Genomic DNA, 25,749 nt, shown 5'->3' on the forward strand with positions numbered 1-25,749 from the left:
TGAACACACCATCCCCACTGTCAAACATGGTGGTGGCAGCATCATGGTTTGGGCCTGCTTTTCTTCAGCAGGGACAGGGAAGATGGTTAAAATTGATGGGAAGATGGATGGAGCCAAATACAGGACCATTCTGGAAGAAAACCTGATGGAGTCTGCAAAAGACCTGAGACTGGGACGGAGATTTGTCTTCCAACAAGACAATGATCCAAAACATAAAGCAAAATCTACAATGGAATGGTTCAAAAATAAACATATCCAGGTGTTAGAATGGCCAAGTCAAAGTCCAGACCTGAATCCAATCGAGAATCTGTGGAAAGAACTGAAAACTGCTGTTCACAAATGCTCTCCATCCAACCTCACTGAGCTCGAGCTGTTTTGCAAGGAGGAATGGGAAAAAAATTCAGTCTCTCGATGTGCAAAACTGATAGAGACATACCCCAAGCGACTTACAGCTGTAATCGCAGCAAAAGGTGGCGCTACAAAGTATTAACTTAAGGGGGCTGAATAATTTTGCATGCCCAATTGTTCAGTTTTTGATTTGTTAAAAAAGTTTGAAATATCCAATAAATGTCGTTCCACTTCATGATTGTGTCCCACTTGTTGTTGATTCTTCACAAAAAAATACAGTTTTATATCTTTATGTTTGAAGCCTGAAATGTGGCAAAAGGTCGCAAAGTTCAAGGGGGCCGAATACTTTTGCAAGGCACTGTATGTAACAGCATAAAGAAGTATGAACTCCTCCTGACATTATTAGGTGTCACACTATGAAGGTATCACATTACTACTGTAAGCACTATGTGTTGTTTGAAAAGCAACCCACATTGAACTCCTCTCTAAAAAGCTTGCAGTCGTCTGCCGAGCGTATTCGGAACTCGTCCTCCAGCGAGTCCAGGGGGATGGGGAAGTACCTCTTGGATGGAGAGGGCGATCGTGGGAGGAGGACCACTGTCTGCTCTCCTGTGTGAAACAAAAACATTGGAACGTCAATGTTTTTACATTCAGTACAAGAATTATGAAAGAAATAAATAAAGTTCTGCCTCTCTTTTTAGAGACAGAACCAGATCACCTCATTACACACAGGTGACTACTGCAAGTCGCCCTGTATAAGAGCATCTGCTAAATGACTAAAATGTAAAACATTACGAGGTGACCATAAGGAGGGTGACCTCATACAAGAGATGTATATCAACAACTGTCTGGGCCTTCAATTCTTCACTCACACTTCACTTACTCAACATTGTACATTACATGTGAAAGTTACATTAATTACAAGGTATTTTCCTTCAACTGTGGCAATGTAGACTGTGAATCTTATTATTATTTAGACTTGTCTGGTTCATGTCTTGACAGCTCTCAATACCAGCATACGCCAACAGTAGGATATCTCTACAGAATAGACTTGACTTTCTGTTTGGATTGTGATGACTTATCTAGAGCACAGATTCAATCCGTATGGAATTTCAAAAAGGACTACTGTACACACACAACCTAAGACTTGCATCACATTCCACAACACATACTCAATGGTTCAAATGCAATATTGTATACGTAAGATGTACGTGGCAATGTGCATCATAATGAAGTCGAGACATACCTTGATCTTCCAAGAAGCCATTTGGAGTCTTCTGAGAGATAAGAGCCTTCCTGTGGTTTCTAAACCTAACCAGAGGGTGAGAGAGAGAACAGAAAAAGGAAACGAAACAAAAACGTTATCTGACCATAACCCCAGAAAAAGAATATTTCAGCTCAACAAGTCAGTAGAAATAGAAACCCACCATCTGAACTGAAAGCTGTTCTTTCTCATGAGAAGCAGATTGTTAACTCCTCTCTCAGTGGTGAGGATACAGAGTGAGGGAATGGGTGAGAGCATGGTCTGATATGACCCAGCTAGCCATTTGTTGTCTATTTAACTGGTAGAGCAGCTGTTGGAGCACACACACACACACACACACACACACACACACACACACACACACACACACACACACACACACACACACACACACACACACACACACACACACTAACACACACACACACACCCACACACACTAACACACACACAGAGAGTGGGGGTAGGCTGGGCTGATAAGAGCACGGTGGGGGTGGGGTGAAGCCATCCAGTGTTGTTTGTTACCTTAGGAAGTATACAATCAGGAGAATGATGATGATGAGAAGAAGAGAGATCAGCGTAGGGGGAAGGACATGGGCACCCTGGGAGGTGGGGTTTTCTGGGAAACAAAGATACACACATTATTTTGTATACTACATATACAACAAGTGTTGCCAATATTCACATGTAACCATTTTAATAGATAATTGAGCTATTGGTCTACCAGTTGTTTAAAGTTATGATCAAGTTAATTAATGCTGATCGTTCTGTTTAATTCACTATTCGTGCGGGAGTTAGTTACCTGAAGTCTGGTTCACTTGAGAGGAGTTATTCAAGGTTATTGTAGTTGCAATCAGAAACAACACCATTGTGACTGTGGAGATAAACAGAACATGAGTGAATACATAACACTGTAAGAAAATGCAGAAGCTGTGATGCTTCATTAATTCCGCTAGAGGGCGTCCACAATACAAGCAAATCCTGGCCTGGTGATGACAGTGCTGTCTGCGAAAATAAGGGGATGATGTCAGGCCCTCTGACCGTATGATTGTGTAACTCCTTGTATCCTATCCATTTCTTGTCCTGTCCTGTCCATATGCACTTAGCAGTATGGTGCATCACCTCAGATCTCACAACCCTAAAATACACATATCATGGTAACAGGAAGCACTATCTCATAGACGGCAGAAATCAGATCCCTTGTAGTCCTAGACAGACTGGAGAAGAGCTAAACAAGCTCAAGGGATGTGAATCTCACACTGCAGTCTCACACACAGAGAAATAGCAATGAGAAGTGCTTGGATAGGGGGAGTGAGAAACAGTGGAACATTTCCAGAACGATCCATCTGAAGGAAGAGGAATGAGGAAACTCCTGGTCCCATTGAGTAGCACTATGTAGCGTGAAGCAATTCTCTATTTCATCACTATTACCTGCATTGCATCTCTATCACAAACTATGCATTTCTACCTCTCTGTAGGCTTTTTCTTGCTGGCAGTCTGTCTATAATTCCCTCACTCCTGGGCAAATGTATATATAATAATGCAATGTATTATATACGAGAACAGTTATTGCCCAGTGTTTTATCCATGCGCAGACTTGAGAGCATCACTTTATATTACATGTCTCCTTAGCCTTAGAAAAAGCTGTTTGGCATAGACATCATCATTCATACTTCAAATCTAGTAGCTTCACTAGAAGTGGATCATCCTGAAAGGCCTTATTCATGACTTTTTGGAAACACATATGTCTCTCTCAATCTCACCCCCCCCTCCCCACACACACACACATATGTTCAAAGCCAAGGGGCATATACTGCATATGTGCCACTCTGTGCTGAAGGTGCCCAATCTCTCCCCAGTGTTAACAAGCTGACAGTGTCAACACCTGCTCCCTGCAGAACTCCACTGGGCAAAAACACATTCACTCACAGCGTTGGCATTCCACCATACTGGGCTACACACAACATTAACCATGAAGGCATCAATGATTCTGCCATTCCTATACAGCCTAACACTACAGCCTAGGCACTAGCACACGGTTTAGGCACATTTAGGCTTCCTTCCCGCACTGCAGTCTTTGTGTGCCAGAGTGCATGTTTGATTGAATTCTGCCCTGTAATGAAACAGGTTTGGGCTATGGCAGGATAACTGGGAAAGAAGGAGGGCAAAGCTACATCATTTAAATCCTTCAACTCAGCAGTCCTTCTCAGTGCTATCAAAAGTATGTTAAGAGTTGGACCCAGAACTACAATGTAATTATTATTGCTGATTATAAAAGCTCCCAAACTCAACGAGACTGCCTCAATGGTATTTAGCATGCTGCAGTAGCAATTCTCAAGCATTGCATGATATGTTATTACCATAATCAAAAATGCATTTACCTAAACAAGGATTTCTCCATGCAGGTAATGTAATGTTACATAATGTAATTCATTAAATATTATTAGATGTATATATCCACAACAATGCATCAAAAACAAAAGGGGAAAGTTGCAAAACTCAATATCATAAAGTAACTCAATAAATGAGTGGTATTTATAAGAAAGACGCAGGATGTGAAAAATGGATGAAAGGCGCATGCAAAAAAGGACCAACTCGGTCTCACCTCAACTCTTACACGCAAACCTGAGCATGGCGGACCCTGAGAAAAATAGCATGCTCATACAAATGTATCCTTCCCTACAGAAGACTTGTAACCTTTTAATTGATGTTGTATTATTAATTGAAGCAGAGATGTGCAGTTAAAAGTATGCATTCCATTCCAACTGGATACGTATTGTACAGGAGCTTTCAGATTAGAGAGCTTTTTCCTTCATGTCCATTAGAGCCCATGAACAAGAAGGGTGATTCCACGCCAGGAAGACCCACATTGTTTTGGGTGATCTCAGATTGTTCTGGCAATTGTGGTAGCAGAATCAGAAACAGATGTTTTATTTACATAATAATGCTTACGTGAGATATTTGTCATTAGGATGTCTTATTTTGGATAATACTGTTGGCAGTTTGCAGTTATCCCTTCTCTGCTAGGGCTTAGTCACTTGGGGCCCAGAGAGGGGAGAGGTCAGGATTGTTTTCATATGTCAATGTATCTGTTAAACCATGTGATGCTATGAAGAATATCAGAAGGGGAGGCGGACAGAATGGAGGCTTGTCTTCTTATGGGAATGTGTCTGTAACCATTGCATGTCCCCTCTGAGGTTGTATGTCCCCTCTGGCCTAAGAGGCTCACTGTCTTTTATGATCTTGTCCAGGAGTGGGTGTATTTGAGATGGGAGTATCTAGAATTGACAATTGATATATGCCATTGGATGAGGTAATGGTTTGGTACTATGTTGTACCAATAACTTATTTTAGGAGACCAAACTGAACGATAATTTATAGCTAATGCTATCTGGCTATGGGATACTCCTCTTTCAAGTAAGAGGTTATTTGTTATTTGTGAACTGTTCCTGAGATCTGTGTTTCGTCATGTGAGTTGAGATGGGTGTGTCTTGGTTATAAATGATACTAAGAACTGTTTTGTGAGCACTCTCAGAGAATTAATTTATAGACACTGACTTGATCTGAGAGTCACAGGGCTATGGTGAAGCTCATATATAATTAAAGATGGACTTTATAATATACTCTGACTTGTGTGTGGTTTGCTCTCTCAATGTTTAGTAATACAGGAAATTACAATGACACAATTCTCATATAGAAACTGCATTGGGAGGAATGATGCTTGACATGCTTTTTACATTTGTATCACAAACCAATTCAGAGAAAATCATGATGAAAGTGGCCATTTTAGGCCCTTTTTAAACCTATACACATGCCTCCTGATCTGTTAACCGTACATGATACAGACAACATCATTGCGTCATTATACTCTGTATACTGTGCTCTACAATATGGAGTATGTCTGGATTCTGAAATACAATTTTGTTACATTAATTTATTCAAAATAAAACATTTTATAGACATAGTTTTAAACAATATACTCTACAAGGACATTACATTTCCAGAGTGGTTACACTGCTAATTTTGCAGTTATGATAAGAGTTATAGAGCACCACCAAGACAGCGAATGGGAAAATAGATTCAAAGGGTACTTACTCCCTCTGCTTGTGATTGGTTAATGACCTATAATGTTAATTTCTATGTAGAAAAGGTATAAAACACATATACATATATATATAATATATGGTCGCCAACGAGATCCTCCCAGTCAGGGCCGTTATGCACTCCAGGAGCATGGCGAGGATATCCGCGTGCCCCCGACCAGGCTGAGGCCAAGAGGAGTCAGTGAGGCACTTGCTCTGGGAGTGCAGAGCCGCCAGGGAGTTGTGGAAGAAAGCAGGCCCCCTGATCTCCCCGTGTCTGCCAGCAGGGGAGGACCTAACGTCCCAGCTCATGCTGTATGGGGTGGGCCGAAGGCCTATTCCATAAAAGGCCTTCACAAAGCTCTGGCCCACCCTCACGTGTCTGAAGGAAGCACTGTGGTCCTCCCGCAACCTGCTCGTAGCGAAATGAGTAGAGACCACCCCCCAGGCAGTGTCCATGGTAGCCACGGAAGCCCTGGGGAGCTACAGAAGAAAGGGGGCCTCGACCCCAAGCAAAGGGTCCTCCACAACACCCACAGCGCTGCTGACAGCGCTGCGGCACCTAGGGCGTTACGCCTAGGGGAGAGATCTCCTCTGGGCCCTGAAGGACAGGATGGTAATTGATTCGGAAGAGCATGAGGAGGCGAGTTTGATAACCACCACCCCACCCCCGCTCCTGTAGAGGACAGCTTTTTAACAGTGTGACTTTTTTTAAACATGTTTTCATGTCTTAAAAATGCTTTACTTTTGTTAAATAGTTTGTACACATTTCAAATGGCTTTCATAGATTTGAGGTTTTTACAAAGAAAAGTACTTTTATTCATGGTTGTTTCTATTGTCTTTAACATGTACTTTTTTAAGAAACTTAAATGTAATATTCAAATGCTGTGTTTTATGCTTTTATTCAGTTTTTAGGTGTATAAAATGATGCGCAAAAATATATATGAGCCGTTTTTAAAGGAAATGTAATAATACAACTTTTCCAAAATACATTTATTTGACATATTATTCGATATTATTTGGATCCTGGATGCTGATTGGACGAGCAGCATTCCAAGCCAAGCAGTATTTGCAACACAGTCCTGCTAACAGTTCCATCTGAATTATCACTGCACCTCCATAACAATATAATCTAGTTCATGTTGCTGTTGGAATAACCTCTCAACTTGCACATTAAAGCTGCAATATGTCACTTTTTGGATGATGACCAAATTCACATAGATGTGCGCTATTTCTATACTTCCCGTTCTTAAGTTTTGTTTTTGCCTCTTTTACTTTGGGTTTTGTACACCAGCTTCAAACAGCTGAAAATACTATATTTTTGGTTATGGAAAATATATTTCACATCAGTTTAGATGGTACAAAGATTATCTACACTATACTTGCTTGTTTTGTCACAAACTGAAATTTTAGCAATTTTAGCAGCCAGGAAATGGTGGAGCGATTTCTGCATAGTGCATCTTTAATTCCCTTTGCTTCTAGGCTACCATTTGGTTTGTATAAACGGGGGTTAAAATAAGCCTTGCTGTCTGCCTGTTCGACCTCAGAAACAATGTTTCACTTTTTAAATGCAATCTCTCCTGTACTTAACTTTTTCTGAGCCTGGCGAAATCACGCATCAATGTCATTATTATGGATATGTCCAAGTAAATACGGCTAGTTTACTGTCATTCTAGGTGCAATGTTTGACATGACTGTGCTAGCTGAAGTTGGCTAGCTTGAAAATGACAAGAACGTTAGTCAGCCTGAATAGTCAGCCTGCATACCCTCCCAAGCAGACACGCAACGGCTCTCACGGAACTGGACTATCTGCAAACTTGAAACCACATATTCCGAGGCTGCATTTATTGTAGCTGGGGACTTTAATAAAGGACATCTGAGAAAAACACTTATTCTGAGGAAATCTGAGGAACATAACTTATTCTGATATTTCTACTACAGTACATTGTATTGTATTTACACTGTTTAAGCACCGCATAATTATTTATATAAGGGATTATTGACATAGCTCACTCTAATATATCTACTGCTGTACATAGTTTATCTTGTGTACATTTCCCCAGTATATATATGAATAGATTGCATTTTTTGATACTGCTACAGTGTTATTTGGGTTGTTCTTTGGATTTGTCCTGCCTTTCTTGCTTTATTGCCTTCCTTTTTTGTACTTCTGTTTACATTTGAGCTGTTTACCATTTGACTGCATTGTTAGGAGCTAGTAACATAAGCAGTTCGCTGCACCGCTATGACACCTGCTAAACTGTGTACGCGACCAATACACTTATTTGATTTGATTCGATTTGCATTGCAACATAACCAAAAAAAACTGACAACCAGATTTTTGTCCCGACTACTTCGGGTAGAAGAATGAAATTGTATGAATTAACTCATCCAAATAACGGTTCTACTGAAAATATGCAAATCATTGTTATTTTAATATGTTGGTAAACAGTTTTATAAAAGCAACAAGGCATGCAAGTCAGTGATATATAATTAATACAGTAGGGTAAATGGATTGACTGGCCTGATGCAAACAACACCATTTACCTGTGACTCTATTCATTACTTAGCACTACCTCTTGTGCCTTATTCTTTAATATATATATTTTTTAGATTTGGCTTATTTTCAACATTTTCTACATAGAAATGTACATTAGGTCATTAACCAATCACATTCAGCAAATCACCAGCAGAGGGTGTAAAGACCCTTTGAATACATTTTTCCCATTCACTGTGTTGGTGGTGCTCATAAAATGTATCATAACTGCAAAATTAGCAGTGCATCCACTCTGGAAATGTGATGTACTTGTAGTGTGTATTGTTTTGATGTTGAATAAATTAACGTGAAAAATTGTATTTCAGAATCCAGACATACTCCATATTTTAGCGCACACTATATGGAGTATAATGACACAATGATGTTGTCTGTATCATGTACGGTTCAAAGATCATAGGGTCTTACAGGAGGCGTGTGTATAGGTTTAAAATGGCCACTTTCATCATGATTTTCTCAAAAATGGTTTGCGATACAAATATAAAAGCATATCAAACATGCTTCCTCTCATGTTTCTAAGTGATCATTTCCAGAACAATCTGAGATACCCAAAAATATTTTCGGGCCTTCCTGACATGGAATCGCCCAGAACTTTTGTTCCTATTTTAGTCACATTTCATCTCATTCGTTCTGGACGGACAATGACTGGCTTATTTCACTTGATTCACCACTAAGCTGTGCAAAAATTGTTTATGTAAATTTGTACTGTGGCCAAATGTACAGTATGTGCTTCAAATGATGTGAAAGTAACTGTTTAAATGTGATGAATCCACTCTAATCTATTTTGACCTTCAGAAATACTGACGGTTATAGGTGGGTAAATATTAATCCCAGCCATAACCCTGAGTGGAAAATCCTACTTTTCATCATTACTTTACTCCAGGAAGCCCTGAAAAGCTATTGCACATCTGCACACACACACACACACACACACACACACACACACACACACACACACACACACACACACACACACACACACACACACACACACACACACACACACACACACACAGGATTGCATGGATAACTGAACGGCGCATTCATCTGACAAACAGGATGCATTGAATTCTGAATTGCACATTACTGTGACCACAATATCCACCCTGACATGAAGTGGCTATAGGTATAATATGGTTTACGGCCTGACATGAATCCAAATGAACCCAGCTGAAGAGCACATAGTGATGAGTGAACCTTAGATTAAAAACATCATGATTTTGAAATTATTAAAACATATTTTTACAGGTTCCAATGTCAGAGGACAATGGATACTGTACTCACAGGCATATAAATATGTTCTGTGTATGTTCTTTACCAATGGACATGGTGATACAAGCATACAGGGATTGCAACATTTGATCCAAGCATAAAAAAGGCACCCAAAATATAGCAATCCATTTACTGCCCTTGAAATCTTTCCTTATCTCCAATTTCAAAGAGATTCCATCAGACAGGCTAGACTAGTGTACCCTTTGTCTTAGGAAACAAAGAGAAAACATTCATCTTTATGTGACATTCCAACCCACATCCATTGAAGTTCAGGTTTCTTCATGAATCAATAAAACCTAAAAGCAGCATCTTTGCTTCAGGGATTAAAGATAGATGACACACAAAATGTTAGTTTTTTTTTTACAAGGAGAGAGAGAACAAAGACAGTGGAGAGCAACCACAGAAGCATGGCTGTCTGCTAGAGCAGACACTGGACCTGGAGAACAAATACATGTCAGTGGAGCGAGTAAAAAGAAGAGGGGAGGATGAGAGGAGAGATGAGAGGCTTCAGAAGCTATGTATTAGCAGCTATAATGAGAAACTTCCCTATTAGACAAACAGCAACAGTACTAAAGCGAAGGGAGGCTTCACTGGCAAGTAGCAGGCCATGCTACTGATAAAAATCTGGATCACCAGATCATAACTGGATGAAATCCATTGTCGTAAGAACGGTTCTATTTCTGTTGTTGTGGTATGAAGGAAGGTTGAATATTTGTCTGTTCAGAAGCATGATACTGTATTGAGCCTCTCGGTTATGGGCTTTGTTTTCAGCCAAAATGCGCTAAGCATCCTTACATACAAGTCATCACAGCATAATATGCATTAATATTGAAGCTGTGACAATCTTATTTTGGTAATCTCCTATACATCACTAATCATTATGTCGGGAGCATGGTCAGGGTCAACAAAGTCAATTCAGGAATTGAATTGAAATCCTAATTGAAAACAAGGGTCCCTTTACATTAAAATAATGAATTTAGATTGATGTCCTAAATGGCCTGAGTTGAAATGAAATCGACTCAGGGGTTACTCACAGTTTAAAAGCAGAGCTGACCGGATTCAGTAGGAGTTAATCCAATAGTCCATAGCAGCCAGAAGGTCTGGTTCTCTTCCTGACTGGCCCCTTGGGATTCAGTACCCACAACCCAGTCCACATTCACATTGTCTCGGGAGGTACAGGGTCTGGTGGGAGAGTAGTCGATGTGATCAGGACACACTATCCCTGTAAGCTAAGGTCCAGTAGCTGGGTTTCAGGGGACTTCAGGGTTTTAGGTCATGCCACAGAGTAAAGTAGGCTCGAGTTCAGTGACCTACATAAATGCATACCACCTGAAGAAAGACAAGACAAGAAAAAACGGTTAGATCCCAGTTAATACCATGGTTGCTGCTATAGAAAGCTCTATAAGAAAGCTCTATAACTTCCTCACCATGGTGACACCCCCAGAAATAGTACATTCAAAGTAGCTTTCAAAAGACCAGGAAATTAAATTAATAAAGTCATGACCTGGACTCCACTCTGTTTACTTGTTAGTCATAGGGATTTTTCTCCAGTTCATTGTTTGGGCCTGACAGAGGAAAAGTCTAAGGGATTAACAAACTAATGAAGCTACTTCCTGTGTACAGAAGGAGTGGGAGTCTGTCTACTTGAGTGAACTGTACCGTAGAGAGAGAGAGATTGTACTATTCTAGACTTTGTGGGTAAGAGAGAAGGGAGGGTGGTATAAAGCGAGAGAAAGCGAGAAGTGGTGTAGTGTTCACACGTGTGTTTGTATGTTTCTGTGTGTGTTTCTGTGTGTGTGTTATTCTGTTTCTTTGTCTGGACTGTGACAAACCACTTTAATCTAGCCCCCACAGCATGGCAAAGCAATACATGTCAATTTCAAGAGCTATTAATTGTTAAGCATACCAATCTAATCCCACCCACGGACAGAAATTCAGAGGAAAAGTGTGAGGAATATACAATCCGTTATGTTAACTCTCAAAAATAGAGACAATAAATACTCACAAAAAATATACACAATAGCCAAGACTAACACCTTTACAATACTGTGATTGGCATGGCATAGACAAAACATATCCAATTCTATACATATTTGGAATTGGCAGTGTTTCATTCCAATGTGGTCTAAAGAGCTAAGTATTGCTACACATTGTAGCATTTTGGAATCTGAGTGCCAAAAGCAAAGCCTTGACTGTGACGTTACTCTATGGCTCTAGCCATGTATGAAGGAGAGAACATGGCTCTGAGTGCCCACATACTCCCTCTCTCCCAACACAGGGTTCCTCTACCCACAGGTGGAGACACAAAACCAGATTGTTTAGTGACCGGCCACTGAGTCAGAGCAAAGGTGAACCAGTGATCCCAGTTGGAGAAGCCCACTCATACAGAGCCATGATGGGTGAATGGGGCCTCTAGGAACAAGGGTGGGACTGGGGTTGCAAAGCTCCCGGTTGTTTACCAAAGCTACCGGAATATTCAGTAACTTTGATAATTCACATGGACTTGATGGCAATCTTTTGTAATTTATATTTGAATCCTTTAAAAAATATATTTATTCATATTTTGGTCACATTATTTACATCTGTGTCCATCTTGTCCATGAATAGGTAGATCATAGAGAACATCATGAATTGTAACTACTGCCACCAGTGCAGCCACAAAACATTTGCAACAAAGATATATTAACATAGTAAAATAAAAATAGCTTTTAGAAATACAGTGTACAGGTATTTCTGATATATGGAAATGTGGCTTTTCTTGTTGAAAATAATCTTAAATTAAATCAAATATATTCAGGGCTTTAATTTTTTATTGCATTCTCCTTTCCAGACATTAGTACTCGGGGGATTGGCCTCCGTCATCCTTATTTCCTTCCGAGTCACTTTCAAGTGTATCTTTTGTCCCTTTCAAGTGTACGTATATTCTTTTGAGTCACATTCATCTTGTGTTGTGACATCTGTTATTGGCTCAAACAGTTTCAGATTGGAACGAAATGCCACCATTTGCTGGACCCTTTCGTTGGTCAGCCTATTGGACACCAAGAAAAGATGCGTACAATACATAGAACACCAATAAATACACAAATACAGTGACAATAAAACCAGCACATCATTAATTCATTATAAAAACTAAAATTCCCTTGGTGTGAGCAATCCCAAAGAGTGACCAATTGCGCTCTGATGCAGCAGATACTACATCTGGTCTATACTACATCTGCAGTATAATTGAGGCAATAGAGGACAAGGCTTCAAAGCTGCAGAGTACATTCCACCAGCTTGACGCAGAGATGTGTTCAGCGGAATTCCAAAACCCATCATCTTTCCACAAGCCATCTTACGTCCTGAATATGGCCAAACTCCCCAGAACCTTTCCCTCATCCAGCTGAAGGTGGTGTGCCATGGCTGAAGTCATGTCATATGCTGACATTATCTGCTCCGCAGATAGGATTGGAGGCTTTTTGTATTCAGCAAAAAAGCAGCTGCATGGATGAGCTTGGTGCAGAAGTCTTGCCTTTTGTTAATCATTTCCAAAACTGCCTCTTCTTCTGCTTCATCCAGCAAAGACATTGTCAGTGCAGCACCAATCTGCTCACGCAGATCTGTGAAGAGCCATTAAACATCTGATAAGACTGCCCCATCTCCCTCCAGCTGGTTAATGGCAGACGCAATTGGGGTGAGTATGGTCAGGTTGTTGTCAATGTGCTCCCAAAACACATATTCAAGGAATGTCTTCTTGATGGTAGAATTCATTTCTATGGACTCTGAGATGGCCATATCTTGCAGGAACACTTTCCCTACTAAAAGGCTTGTGCACATTATTACAGAGGAGCCCCATCTGGTTTTGCAGGGCAGTTTGAGAAAGGTGTTTTTCTGGTTTTCACACTGTTTTTCTCTAAACATTGCTGAGGCCATCCATTTCCCTTTGACATATTCCACTACCTTGTAGGCTTTATTGTACAGGGTCTGCATGGTTTCCAGGCCCATGATGTCTCCCAGGAGAAGATTGAGACCATGTGTTGCACAGCAAATTGGAGTGACGTGAGGGAAGGCTTCTTCGACTTGTCTCCAAGCTGCTTTCATATTTACCACATTGTCTGTAACTACGGCAAAACATACTTATCAGCTCATCTGCAATGAATTTGCTTATGTGTTTGTTGATTTTTGTGCCAATGCTTTTGTAAAACACTGGCTGGGGAGTGCAGAAAATGTCATCGATAATACCTTCCCCACATACATTGGAGCATCTATCACAGCAACACATTCGGCCTTGTCAATAGTGACCTTTTCTTGCACTGACATGTTCTGACTGCAACAAGTTGGTTGACAAAGCATGCCTGGTTGGAGGGGAGTATGCAGGACTTAGAATGTTCAATAATCTTTTCCAGTGAACGTTGACTGTAAGCATGAGAAGGGAGCATGTGGCATAGACGGCTCAAGCCAGGCATTCATCTGCTTTCTGCTTGTTTTTTTATTTTTATATTTAACCTTTATTTAACTAGGCAAGTCAGTTAAGAACAAATTCTTATTTACAATGTCGCCCTACATCGGCCAAACACGGACAACACTGCAGCAATTGTGCGCCAACCCATGGGACTCCAAATCACGCCCGGTTGTGATACAGCCTGGATTCGAACAACGGTGTCTGTAGTGACGTCTCAATCACTGAGATACAGTGCCTAAGACCGCTGTGCCACTCGGGAGCCCTATCCAAACCATGGGTAGTTGCTGCTGACTCAGAAGTTGATGCTGTGCTGAGAGTTGAAGGTTAAGTAGAGGGTTGTAGTGACTTCTCTTTAAAGCTTCCTGGGCCCTTTTTACAGTTGTTCAAATGAAACTGCAACTTTGTATCATTTTTGTATCAGTAATTGCACATTAACTGATACCCTCCATCTTCATTAACTTATTTTAAATGCCTCCAACATAAAAGGGCTTCCGTGTTCTTAACCACTGGTGTTCAGAATGGTGTTTATTGACTACAGCTCATCATTCAACACCATATTGCCCACAAAGCTTATCACTAAGCTAAGGACCCTGGGACCCTCTGCAACTGGATCCTGGACTTCCTGACGGGCCACCTCCAGATAGTGAGGGTAGACAACAACTCATCTGCCACGCTGATCCTCAACACAGGGGCACCTCAGGGGTGCGTGCTTAGTCCCCTCCTGTACTCCCGGTTGAACCCAAGACTGCATGGCCAAGCACGACTACAACACCATCACTAAGTTTGCCGACGACACAACAGTGGTAGGCCTGATCACCGACAATGATGAGACCGCTTATAGTGAGGTCAGAGACCTGGCAGTGTGGTACCAGGACAACAACCTCTCCCTCAAAGTGATCAAGACAAAGGAGATCATCGCGGACTACAGTAAACGGAGGGCCGAGCATGCCCCCATTCTCATCGACGGGGCTGTAGTGGAGCAGGTTGAGAGCTTCAAGTTCCTTGATGTCCACATCACCAACAAATTATCATGGTCCAAACACACCAAGACAGTCATGAAGAGGGCATGACAATGCCTATTCCCCCTCAGGAGACTGAAAAGATTTGGCATGGGTCCTCAGATCCTCAAAACGTTCTACAGTTGCACCATCGAGGGCACCACTGGTTTGGCAACTGCTCTCGGCATCTGACCGCAAGGCGCTAAAGAGGGTAGTGCATACAGCCCAGTACATCTTTGGGGCCAAGCTTCCTGCCATCCAGGACCTCTATAGTAGGCGGTGTCAGAGGAAGGCCTTAAAAATTGACAAAGACTCCAGCCACCCTAGTCATAGACGGTTCTTTCTGCTACTGCACAACAAGTGGTACCGGAGCGCCAAGTCTAGGTCCAAAAGGCTTCGTAACAGTTTCTACCCCCAAGCTATAAGACTGCTGAACAGCTAATCAATTGTACAAGGATCTCTGTACTTTTCTCCGTTCATCTCTGCCTTGATCCTGACTAGTGTCCCAGTCCCTGCCACTGAAAACCACCCCCATAGCATGCCACCACCATGCTTCAACGTAGGGATAGTGCCAGGTTTCCTCCAGATGTGACGCTTGGTTTCATCAGACCAGAGAATCTTGTTTCTCATGGTCTGAGAGTCTTTAGGTGCATGTTGGCAAACTCTAAGTGGGCTTTCATAAGCCTTTTACTGAGGAGTGGCTTCCGTCTGGCCACTCTACCATAAAGGACTGATTGATGGAGTGCTGCAGAGATGGTTGTCCTTCTGGAAGGTTATCCTGTCTCCACAGAAGAACTCTAGAGCACTGTCAGACTGACCATCAGGTTCTTGGTCATCTCCCAAGCTCTAGGAAGAGTCTTGGTGGTTCCAAATTTATATTTAAGAATGATGGAGGCCACAATGTTCTTGGGGACCTTCAATGTTGCAGACATTTTTTTAGTACCCTTCCCCAGATCTGTGCCTTGGCAGAATCCTGTCTAACAGTTCTACGGACAATTCCTTCGACCTCATGGCTTGCTTTTTTTTTCTGACATGCACTGTCAAATGTGGAACCTTATATAGACAGGTGTGTGCCTTTCCAACTCATGTCCAATCAATTGAATTTACCACAGGTAGACTCCAATCAAGTTGTAAAAACATCTCAAGGATGATCAATGGAAACAGGATGCACCTGAGCTCAATTTCGAGTCTCATAGCAAAGGGTCTGAATACTTATGTAAATAAGGTATTTCAGTTTTTATTTTGAAAAATGTGCAAACATTTTTGAAAATGTGTTTTTGCTTTGTCATTATGGGGTATTGTGTGTAGATTGCTGAAGATTTGAATGTATTTAATCCATTTTAGAATAATGCTGTAACGTAACAAAATGTGGAAAAAGTCAAGGGGTCTGAATACTTTCCGATTTCACTATATTTAGCTACACAACATAAGACAGCTGTTTACATTCTTCAGTGTATAAAAACATACTTTAGATTCTTAAAATGGTTTTAAGTGGATTGACCCTGGCTGAATGTTTCTGAATGAATCTTTGTACACTGACTAATCGCAGAACAAAAATATATAAACTAATACATCTACTAATCATTTTTTGTGCTGAAGTATACATTTTCTAATTGAAGCAGTGTGGATTAAGTCCATATCTTAATCTGACCAGTTTACTGCTGAGACTACAACATACATGTCTGAAATAAAGCAACATTACTAAAAATCACAATGAGGTCCTAGTTTATGTTCTAAGGATTTAAATATACACATTACCACATTGTGTCTATTGTGCATGTCTGTTTCTATACCATGACAAAGGATGTTTCCAACAATTAATGAAATACTCTGGATAGCCAAAGCATACATAATCTCCCTGGACCCCCCACAGAAAAAGATGGGTGTGATTTTACTTTCTGTGAGTTGAGGTTTTGTAATGGCAACATAATTACATAAAAAGGATTGCCCCATGACAAATAAGTGAGTTTTCCAAACAAGTACAACAGCACTGAAAGTCACAAATATAGGAATTACTGACACACTCCATACAAGACTGTGAAAAACTAAATTGTAGATGAACAATAACAAGCAAGGAAAAACACAATAAAAGCTGAGCAGACAGAGGTCATTTTACTTAATCAAAGGAGTTCCAGTCTGCTGGGGAAGAATTCATCCAAGTATTCAGCTAACATTAGCTTCGTGTACAGATATTATTTGTATCTAATTTTGTTACAATGTTATTTGCATTGCTAGTTAAAGCCTACTGTTAGCAAGCTAGCTAATGTTAGTTGCTTGGTATCCAACACCAGCTAATGTTAAAAATCGTATTTCATTTTGTCAGAAATTAATTTGCATTGCTATTTAAAGCCTACTGTTAGCTAGCTGGTTGGTTAACTTTACCTGCAGATTAATACTGTGTGATTTATAACAATCCGAATGACACCCTCATTAAAATCACAATTGAACAGGAAAAGAGGTATGCTTAGATAACCTATGCAGAAAAATATAAATATGTATTTTTTTTACATAGAATTAGGCATAATGATTGTGGCTCTAGATTGCAGGAAAATGCTGTTTCAGGTGTTTGAAAATTAAAAAATCTCCAAACACCCTCCCTCCATCTTCACGTACTTCGTGCCACCTCTAAAATAATTGAGTGCGGCAAGTGCCACTGATTGTTGGTTAACCTCTTTGCTCCGAGAGATCTCTACAGATATATGTGTAACGTTATACATGTCTCCCGTAGCTAAGAGGCTAGCTGCTGGCGAGCTTTCTTGACTTGAACATACATTTTTGCCAACACATGGCTGATTATGATTAACCAGCTAAACAGCTGCTCTAAGTGAAAATGTGTTTGGGGTTAACAGTCTAGCTAATAGGCTATGTTAGAGTTACACTTCCTCTTCCAATTATAATGTGGTGAGTTCAAAATAATGAAAAACTATCTACCAAATCAATTCATTTTAAAATGTTCATTACTCCTTGAAATTATCAATCACCTGATGACAAGACATGTGAAAAAATATGTTTTGCTAATGTATGATGGGGGTCCCTAGGTCGCCGGTTTGCAAGGGAGGGAGTCCCTGGGCAGGAAAACGTTGAAGACCCCTGAGATAGCGAATGTTAGCTATATTAGCATAGACATGACATCAGTCAAAACACCTGAAAACAAGACATGGTATCATGAACAAGATTAAAACTAGCCGAAACAAACCATCTACGATTCCTCACATGGCAGCTTATTGTCATTGTTGCTAGCTATCTGGCCCGATCTTGCCATTCAAAAATCACAACACACGGCCTTCTGCCCCATTGAAGCGTGCACATCGTTTTGCCATGTCCTTAGTCTGTTTTGCCCTGTAGTCACGGCAACTTTGGAAGCGTTTGTTAAGGCCTCTAGAAGTGCAAGTGATATTAAAGACCAAATATTCATGTGTATACACAGTGCCTTCAGAAAGTATTCACACCTCTTGACTTTTTCAACATTTTGTTGTTACAGCCTGAATTTAAAATGGATTAAATTTAGATTTTTTTTTTGTCACTGGCCTACACACAATAACACATAATGTCAAAGTGGAATTCTGTTCTTCTAAATATTTACAAATTGATTAAAAATGAAAAGCTGAAATGTCTTGAGTCAATGAGTTTTCAACTCCTTTGTTATTAGTTTTTGACCAACAGTTACTGCAGTTTTGCTTGGTAGGGCAGTATTGTCCTGCTGAAAGGTGAATTAATATCCCAAGTGTCTGGTGGAAAGCAGACTGAACCAGGTCTTCCTCTAGGATTGTGCCTGTCCTTAGCTCAATTCCGTTTGTTTTTTTTTTATCCTGAAAAACTCCCCATGTCCTTAACGTTTACAAGCATATGCATACCATGATGTAGCCACCACTATGCTTGATATGGAGAGTGGTACTCAGTAATGTGTTGCATTGGACACAGCATATAGGACAAAAAGTGAATTGCTTTGCCACATTTTTTGCAGTATTACTTTAGGGCCTTGCTTCTAACAGGATGCATGTTTTGCAATATTTGTATACTGTACAGGCTTCCTTCTTTTCACTCTGTCAATTAGGTTAATATTACACTGCTCAAAAAAATAAAGGGAACACTAAAATAACACATCCTAGATCTGAATGAATGAAATATTCTTATTAAATACTTTTTTCTTTACCTAGTTGAATGTAATGACAACAAAATCACACAAAAATTATCAATGGAAATTAAATTTGTCAACCCATGGAGGTCTGGATTTGGAGTCACACTCAAAATGAACGTGGAAAACCACACTACAGGCTGATCCAACTTTGACGTAACGTCCTTAAAACAAGTCAAAATGAGGCTCAGTAGTGTGTGTGGCCTCCACGTGCCTTTATGACCTCCCTACAATGCCTGGGCATGCTCCTGATGAGGTGGCGGATGGTCTCCTGAGGGATCTCCTCCCAGACCTGGACTAAAGCATCCGCCAACTCCTGGACAGTCTGTGGTGCAACGTGGCGTTGGTGGATGGAGCGACACATGATGTCCCAGATGTGCTCAATTGGATTCAGGTCTGGGGAACGGGCGGGCCAGTCCATAGCATCAATGCCTTTCTCTTGCAGGAACTGCTGACACACTCCAGCCACATGAGGTCTAGCATTGTCTTGCATTAGGAGGAACCCAGGGCCAACCGCACCAGCATATGGTCTCACAACGCGTCTGAGGATCTCATCTCGGTACCTAATGGCAGTCAGGCTACCTCTGGTGAGCACATGGAGGGCTGTGCGGCCCCCCAAAGAAATGCCACCCCACACCATGACTGACCCACTGCCAAACCGGTCATATTGGAGGATGTTGCAGGCAGCAGAACGTTCTTCACGGCATCTCCAGACTCTGTCACGTCTGTCACATGTGCTCAGTGTGAACCTGCTTTCATCTGTGAAGAGCACAGGGCGCCAGTGGCGAATTTGCCAATCTTGGTGTTCTCTGGCAAATGCCAAACATCCTGCACGGTGTTGGGCTGTAGTAAGCACAACCCCCACCTGTGGACGTCGGTCCCTCATACCACCCTCATGGAGTCTGTTTCTGACCGTTTGAGCAGACCCATGCACATTTGTGGCCTGCTGGAGGTCATTTTGCAGGGCTCTGGCAGTGCTCCTCCTGCTCCTCCTTGCACAAAGGCGGAGGTAGCGGTCCTGCTACTGGGTTGTTGCCCTCCTACGGCCTCCTCCACGTCTCCTGATGTACTGGCCTGTCTCCTGGTAGCGCCTCCATGCTCTGGAAACTACGCTGACAGACACAGCAAACCTTCTTGCCACAGCTCGCATTGATGTGCCATCCTGGATGAGCTGCACTACCTGAGCCACTTGTGTGGGTTGTAGACTCCGTCTCATGCTACCACTAGAGTGAAAGTGACCAAAACATCAGCCAGGAAGCATAGGAACTGAGAAGTGGTCTGTGGTCACCACCTGCAGAACCACTCCTTTATTGGGGGTGTCTTGCTAATTGCCTATAATTTCCACCTGTTGTCTATTCCATTTGCACAACAACATGTGCAATTTATTGTCAATCAGTGTTGCTTCCTAAGTGGACATTTTGATTTCACAGTGTTTTTGACTTGGAGTTACATTGTGTTGTTTAAGTGTTTCCTTTATTTGTTTGAGTAGTGTATATTATACAGTGCCTTGCGAAAGTATTCGGCCCCCTTGAACTTTGCGACCTTTTGCCACATTTCAGGCTTCAAACATAAAGATATAAAACTGTATTTTTTTGTGAAGAATCAACAACAAGTGGGACACAATCATGAAGTGGAACGACATTTATTGGATATTTCAAACTTTTTTAACAAATCAAAAACTGAAAAATTGGGCGTGCAAAATTATTCAGCCCCTTTACTTTCAGTGCAGCAAACTCTCTCCAGAAGTTCAGTGAGGATCTTTGAATGATCCAATGTTGACCTAAATGACTAATGATGATAAATACAATCCACCTGTGTGTAATCAAGTCTCCGTATAAATGCACCTGCACTGTGATAGTCTCAGAGGTCCGTTAAAAGCGCAGAGAGCATCATGAAGAACAAGGAACACACCAGGCAGGTCCGAGATACTGTTGTGAAGAAGTTTAAAGTCGGATTTGGATACAAAAATATTTCCCAAGCTTTAAACATCCCAAGAAGGAGTATCAAGGAGTATCAGGAGTATCAGACCACTGCAAATCTACCAAGACCTGGCCGTCCCTCTAAACTTTCAGCTCATACAAGGAGAAGACTGATCAGAGATGCAGCCAAGAGGCCCATGATCACTCTGGATGAACTGCAGAGATCTACAGCTGAGGTGGGAGACTCTGTCCATAGGACAACAATCAGTCGTATATTGCACAAATCTGGCCTTTATGGAAGAGTGGCAAGAAGAAAGCCATTTCTTAAAGATATCCATAAAAAGTGTTGTTTAAAGTTTGCCACAAGCCACCTGGGAGACACACCAAACATGTGGAAGAAGGTGCTCTGGTCAGATGAAACCAAAATTGAACTTTTTGGCAACAATGCAAAACGTTATGTTTGGCGTAAAAGCAACACAGCTGAACACACCATCCCCACTGTCAAACATGGTGGTGGCAGCATCATGGTTTGGGCCTGCTTTTCTTCAGCAGGGACAGGGAAGATGGTTAAAATTGATGGGAAGATGGATGGAGCCAAATACAGGACCATTCTGGAAGAATGCAAAAGACCTGAGACTGGGACGGAGATTTGTCTTCCAACAAGACAATGATCCAAAACATAAAGCAAAATCTACAATGGAATGGTTCAAAAATAAACATATCCAGGTGTTAGAATGGCCAAGTCAAAGTCCAGACCTGAATCCAATCGAGAATCTGTGGAAAGAACTGAAAACTGCTGTTCACAAATGCTCTCCATCCAACCTCACTGAGCTCGAGCTGTTTTGCAAGGAGGAATGGGAAAAAAATTCAGTCTCTCGATGTGCAAAACTGATAGAGACATACCCCAAGCGACTTACAGCTGTAATCGCAGCAAAAGGTGGCGCTACAAAGTATTAACTTAAGGGGGCTGAATAATTTTGCACGCCCAATTTTTCAGTTTTTGATTTGTTAAAAAAGTTTGAAATATCCAATAAATGTCGTTCCACTTCATGATTGTGTCCCACTTGTTGTTGATTCTTCACAAAAAAATACAGTTTTATATCTTTATGTTTGAAGCCTGAAATGTGGCAAAAGGTCGCAAAGTTCAAGGGGGCCGAATACTTTCGCAAGGCACTGTAATTACAATGTTGTGCAATGTAACAGCAATATTTAGACTTAGGGTTGCCACCCATTCGTTAAAATACGGGACGGTTCTGTATTTCACTGAAAGAATAAACATTTCGTTTTCGAAATGATAGTTTCCGGATTTGACCATATTAATGACCAAAGGCTCGTATTTCTGTGTGTTTCTTATATTATAATTAAGTCTATGATTTGATATTTGATAGAGCAGACTGACTGAGCGGTGGTAGGCAGCAGCAGGCTCGTAAGCATTCATTGAAACAGCACTTTACTGTGTTTGCCAGCAGCTCTTAGCAATGCTTGAAGCACAGCTCTGTTTATGACTTCAAGCCTATCAACTCCCGAGATTAGGCTGTCAATACTAAAGTGCCTATAAGAACATCCAATAGTCAAAGGTTTATGAAATAGAAATGGTATAGAGAGAAATAGTCAACGCATCATAATTCCTTTATAAATTCCTATAATAATGACAACCTAAAACTGGGAATATTGAAGACTCATGTTAAAAGAAACCACCAGCTTTCATATGTTCTCATGTTCTGAGCAAGGAACTTAAAAGTTAGCTTTTTTCCTTGGCACATATTGAACTTTTACTTTCTTCTCCAACACTGTGTTTTTGCATTATTTAAACCAAATTGAACATGTTTCATTATTTAGTTTAGACTACATTTATTTTATTTATGTATTATATTAAGTTAAAATAAAAGTGTTCATTCAGTATTGTTGTAATTGTCATTATTACAAATATATATTCAAACAGTCGTCCAATTAATCAGTATCGGCTTTTTTTGGCCGTCCAATAATCAATATCAGTATCAGTCGATCTCTACCCTGTATATTTCCTCGCCATTGTTATTTTACTGCTGCTCTTTAATTAGTTGTAACTTTTCTTTCAATTTTTTTTGTAGCCATTTTTCTGAAAACTGCAATGTTGGTTAAGGGCTTGTAAGTAAGCATTTCACTGTAAGGTCTACTACACCTGTTGTATTCAGCGCATGTGACAAATACAATTTGATTTGATTTGCTATTTTACTCATGGTCCAAACCTCAATGACAAGATAAGAACTGTGATATTGATTGATGCGTGTATATAATTGCATCCTGTTAAATGATAGTGAAGATTGACAGCAAAAATGGCATAGCAGTTACCAAGCAGAATTTGTGACATGCAAATAAACAAGTTACACAGTAATTTACTATAAAATACAGGTTCAGATTCTCCTCATCCCAGTACATGTATGAGGAGAATCTGAACCTGTATTTTCCAGTAAATGACTGGTGTCTAACATTCCTAATCATAACATAAGCTACTAACATCTGTAGTTGTGGTCTGCCGTTTCGAGAAAGATACTGAACACGGATGTGTGGAGAAGTTTGTGGAGTTTTTGCAAAGTGGATGTGTGCATTTGAAATGCTAACAGGATACATATTTATCATCACAGATATTGCACATCATGTCATGAATGAATGTGATTGAGTTAGAGTGTGGATGGAAGAGCAAACCTCAACCACTGACTCCAGAGATCCCACCCTCGAGTTTCAGCGGACCAAAAATGACACTTCTAGGCCACAGCCAAGGCGGGACCAGGAACCGGAAAACATGATCATTAGCATAACAACTGAACAAATCATCCTACAATGTGGGTTCCAACTTTAACAGAAATGCATGGTAACTAGTGTCATAATCATAAAACACACTTTACAGTTTCAGTCTCTAATGTTCCAAGTTAGCTTCTCACAGTTGGGTTTCATGACTGCTAAACAGCTCTTTGTGTTATGATGCAGACGGGCTCATTAAAGTGAATAAACATTTTCTTCTCTCACCCCGTCATTTACTCACTGAAACCACTGGCATCCCCTATTAATGAACATCCTCTCCACTGAGTCAGATCAGCACACATCAAGTTGTTGAACGATATCTGATGTAAAACACACATGAAATCACAACTTGACGGTGGTCATCCTGTTGATGACCTTGCCCCTCACTGTGATGCTGCTACTAACTGTTTATTACAGTAATGCTATGGCAAGGTCCATTTATTATACCAGAGGATATAGGGTTGGTATCACCAACACATCCCAGTCCCACAAGCCATATAAGGAACATAGGCAAATCCATTCCCACACAATGCATCATTATGACAACAAGGAAACTTTGTTGTGTGATCCTTTGGCAAGTCAACCTCCTCCCACGGCTTATACTACAGGGACAGTGCAAGGCCAGGCGTACCTCATCATCTTGGTTTGCTCCAGGGTGACTAATGCATTGTAAAATGCACATTGAGGTTGATACTTCAACGTGTCATGTTTTCACTCCCCCATAAACAGATGTAGCCTATGCACATGCATACAAGTGTATACAAGGTTTCTCTCCCTCTTCTTTTCTCTCACGCCAACAGGCCTCCTATTGACAGGAGCATCTTATTTCAATGACGCAAGGCAGACTAAATCAAATGCATAACATTCTAGAGCCTCTTAACTTTATCCTCCCAATTGCAATTACCAGCCGCTCAAAACCAGATTTAAAGTAGCAATAAGCTCAGATACACCCCCTATGTCAGCTTTAGTAGAACACATACCAGGGTGGTTTGCAAGCGTCACTCAATATGATTGGTCTGCAATATTTGCCAAATCGCTTACTACCAGGGGTTGAAAAATAAACAGTGTGGATTGTATCAGCACCTTTGGGTATACAGGGCAGTTAAAAATAAAAAAGTTCAATTTTCTTTGAGAATTAATCAATTTTGATATAAGCGAGTGTCATGACGTTGGCCTGGGGTTAGGTTTATGACAGTCATAAATACCTCTCCCCCCTTTTTCCTCGCTCTACCCTACTGAGGTTACATTTGAAAACCCCTTTGTTAACATAGAGATTCTGGGAACATCAGAAGGTGGGGGTGGGGAAATGAACTATATTCTGGTAATCAGACCAATTGAACATATGCGGTGGAACTTAATGAATATGATGTCAGTTCGGTTGTTCTCTGAGACAGTCTCATCAATGACAGTATGACATAAACTCTACAGTGGAATGTCTGCACATTGTAGTTATCGGAGTCACATGGAATTATTGTTCAATTTAAATGTTTGAATATAACATTATTGGTGAGGATATGAAATGTAATTTTAGCTTCCAAATGAGAGATTTGGGTTTTCATAAGGTTTGGGTTTTCACTGCTCAATCAGTGAAGAGACATGGGTTATAAAACTTTTCAGACACACCCTTCTCGCTCCACTATATAAAGTTTTGACGAAAATGTAACCTCCTGTTCCAAGTACGTGAGGTCTGCAGCCTCTGCGTTAAAAGGACTAACATGTCAACTACAGAACTAAGCCAACCTCAGTGTGAGCTTTTGTTGTGAATGGTATGAACTTTGAACTCTTATTCACTACAGAAGTGATTCCTCCTAGCCGTTGAGTTAGCCACAGCAGCTGCAAACGCGGGCTAGGAAAGAACAGACAGAGTATTCTGTCTACCACACAATGATGTTACTACAACGTATCCAATTGACCACCAGAGACATTCTTCAAAGGACAAAGGACTCGGTTTGGCA

At 40.8% G+C, this 25,749-nt stretch overlaps 1 protein-coding gene across 3 annotated transcripts in view; it reads right to left on the reverse strand.

The window, feature by feature from the left end:
• LOC110529277 (receptor-type tyrosine-protein phosphatase epsilon) overlaps window positions 1-25,749 on the reverse strand; it is a 52,635-nt gene that overhangs the window by 16,168 nt on the left and 10,718 nt on the right. Inside the window, exons 2-6 of one of the 3 annotated variants that reach the window (XM_021611396.3) lie at window positions 10,555-10,849; window positions 2,415-2,486; window positions 2,138-2,231; window positions 1,595-1,659; window positions 821-957 (exon numbers count right to left, since the gene is read on the reverse strand). In XM_021611396.3, the coding sequence (XP_021467071.3) occupies window positions 821-957; window positions 1,595-1,659; window positions 2,138-2,231; window positions 2,415-2,481 (363 nt within the window). In that variant the 5' untranslated portion in view covers window positions 2,482-2,486; window positions 10,555-10,849. Of the gene's footprint in view, window positions 1-820; window positions 958-1,594; window positions 1,660-1,775; window positions 1,881-2,137; window positions 2,232-2,414; window positions 2,487-10,554; window positions 10,850-25,749 lie in introns of those variants that run through there. The other 2 variants (XM_021611404.3, XM_021611412.3) reach the window with 2 other exon arrangements.

Source organism: Oncorhynchus mykiss, chromosome 1 (assembly GCF_057628025.1).
Source record: "Oncorhynchus mykiss isolate SJ-2025 chromosome 1, ASM5762802v1, whole genome shotgun sequence".
Taxonomy (NCBI): Eukaryota; Metazoa; Chordata; class Actinopteri; order Salmoniformes; family Salmonidae; genus Oncorhynchus; species Oncorhynchus mykiss.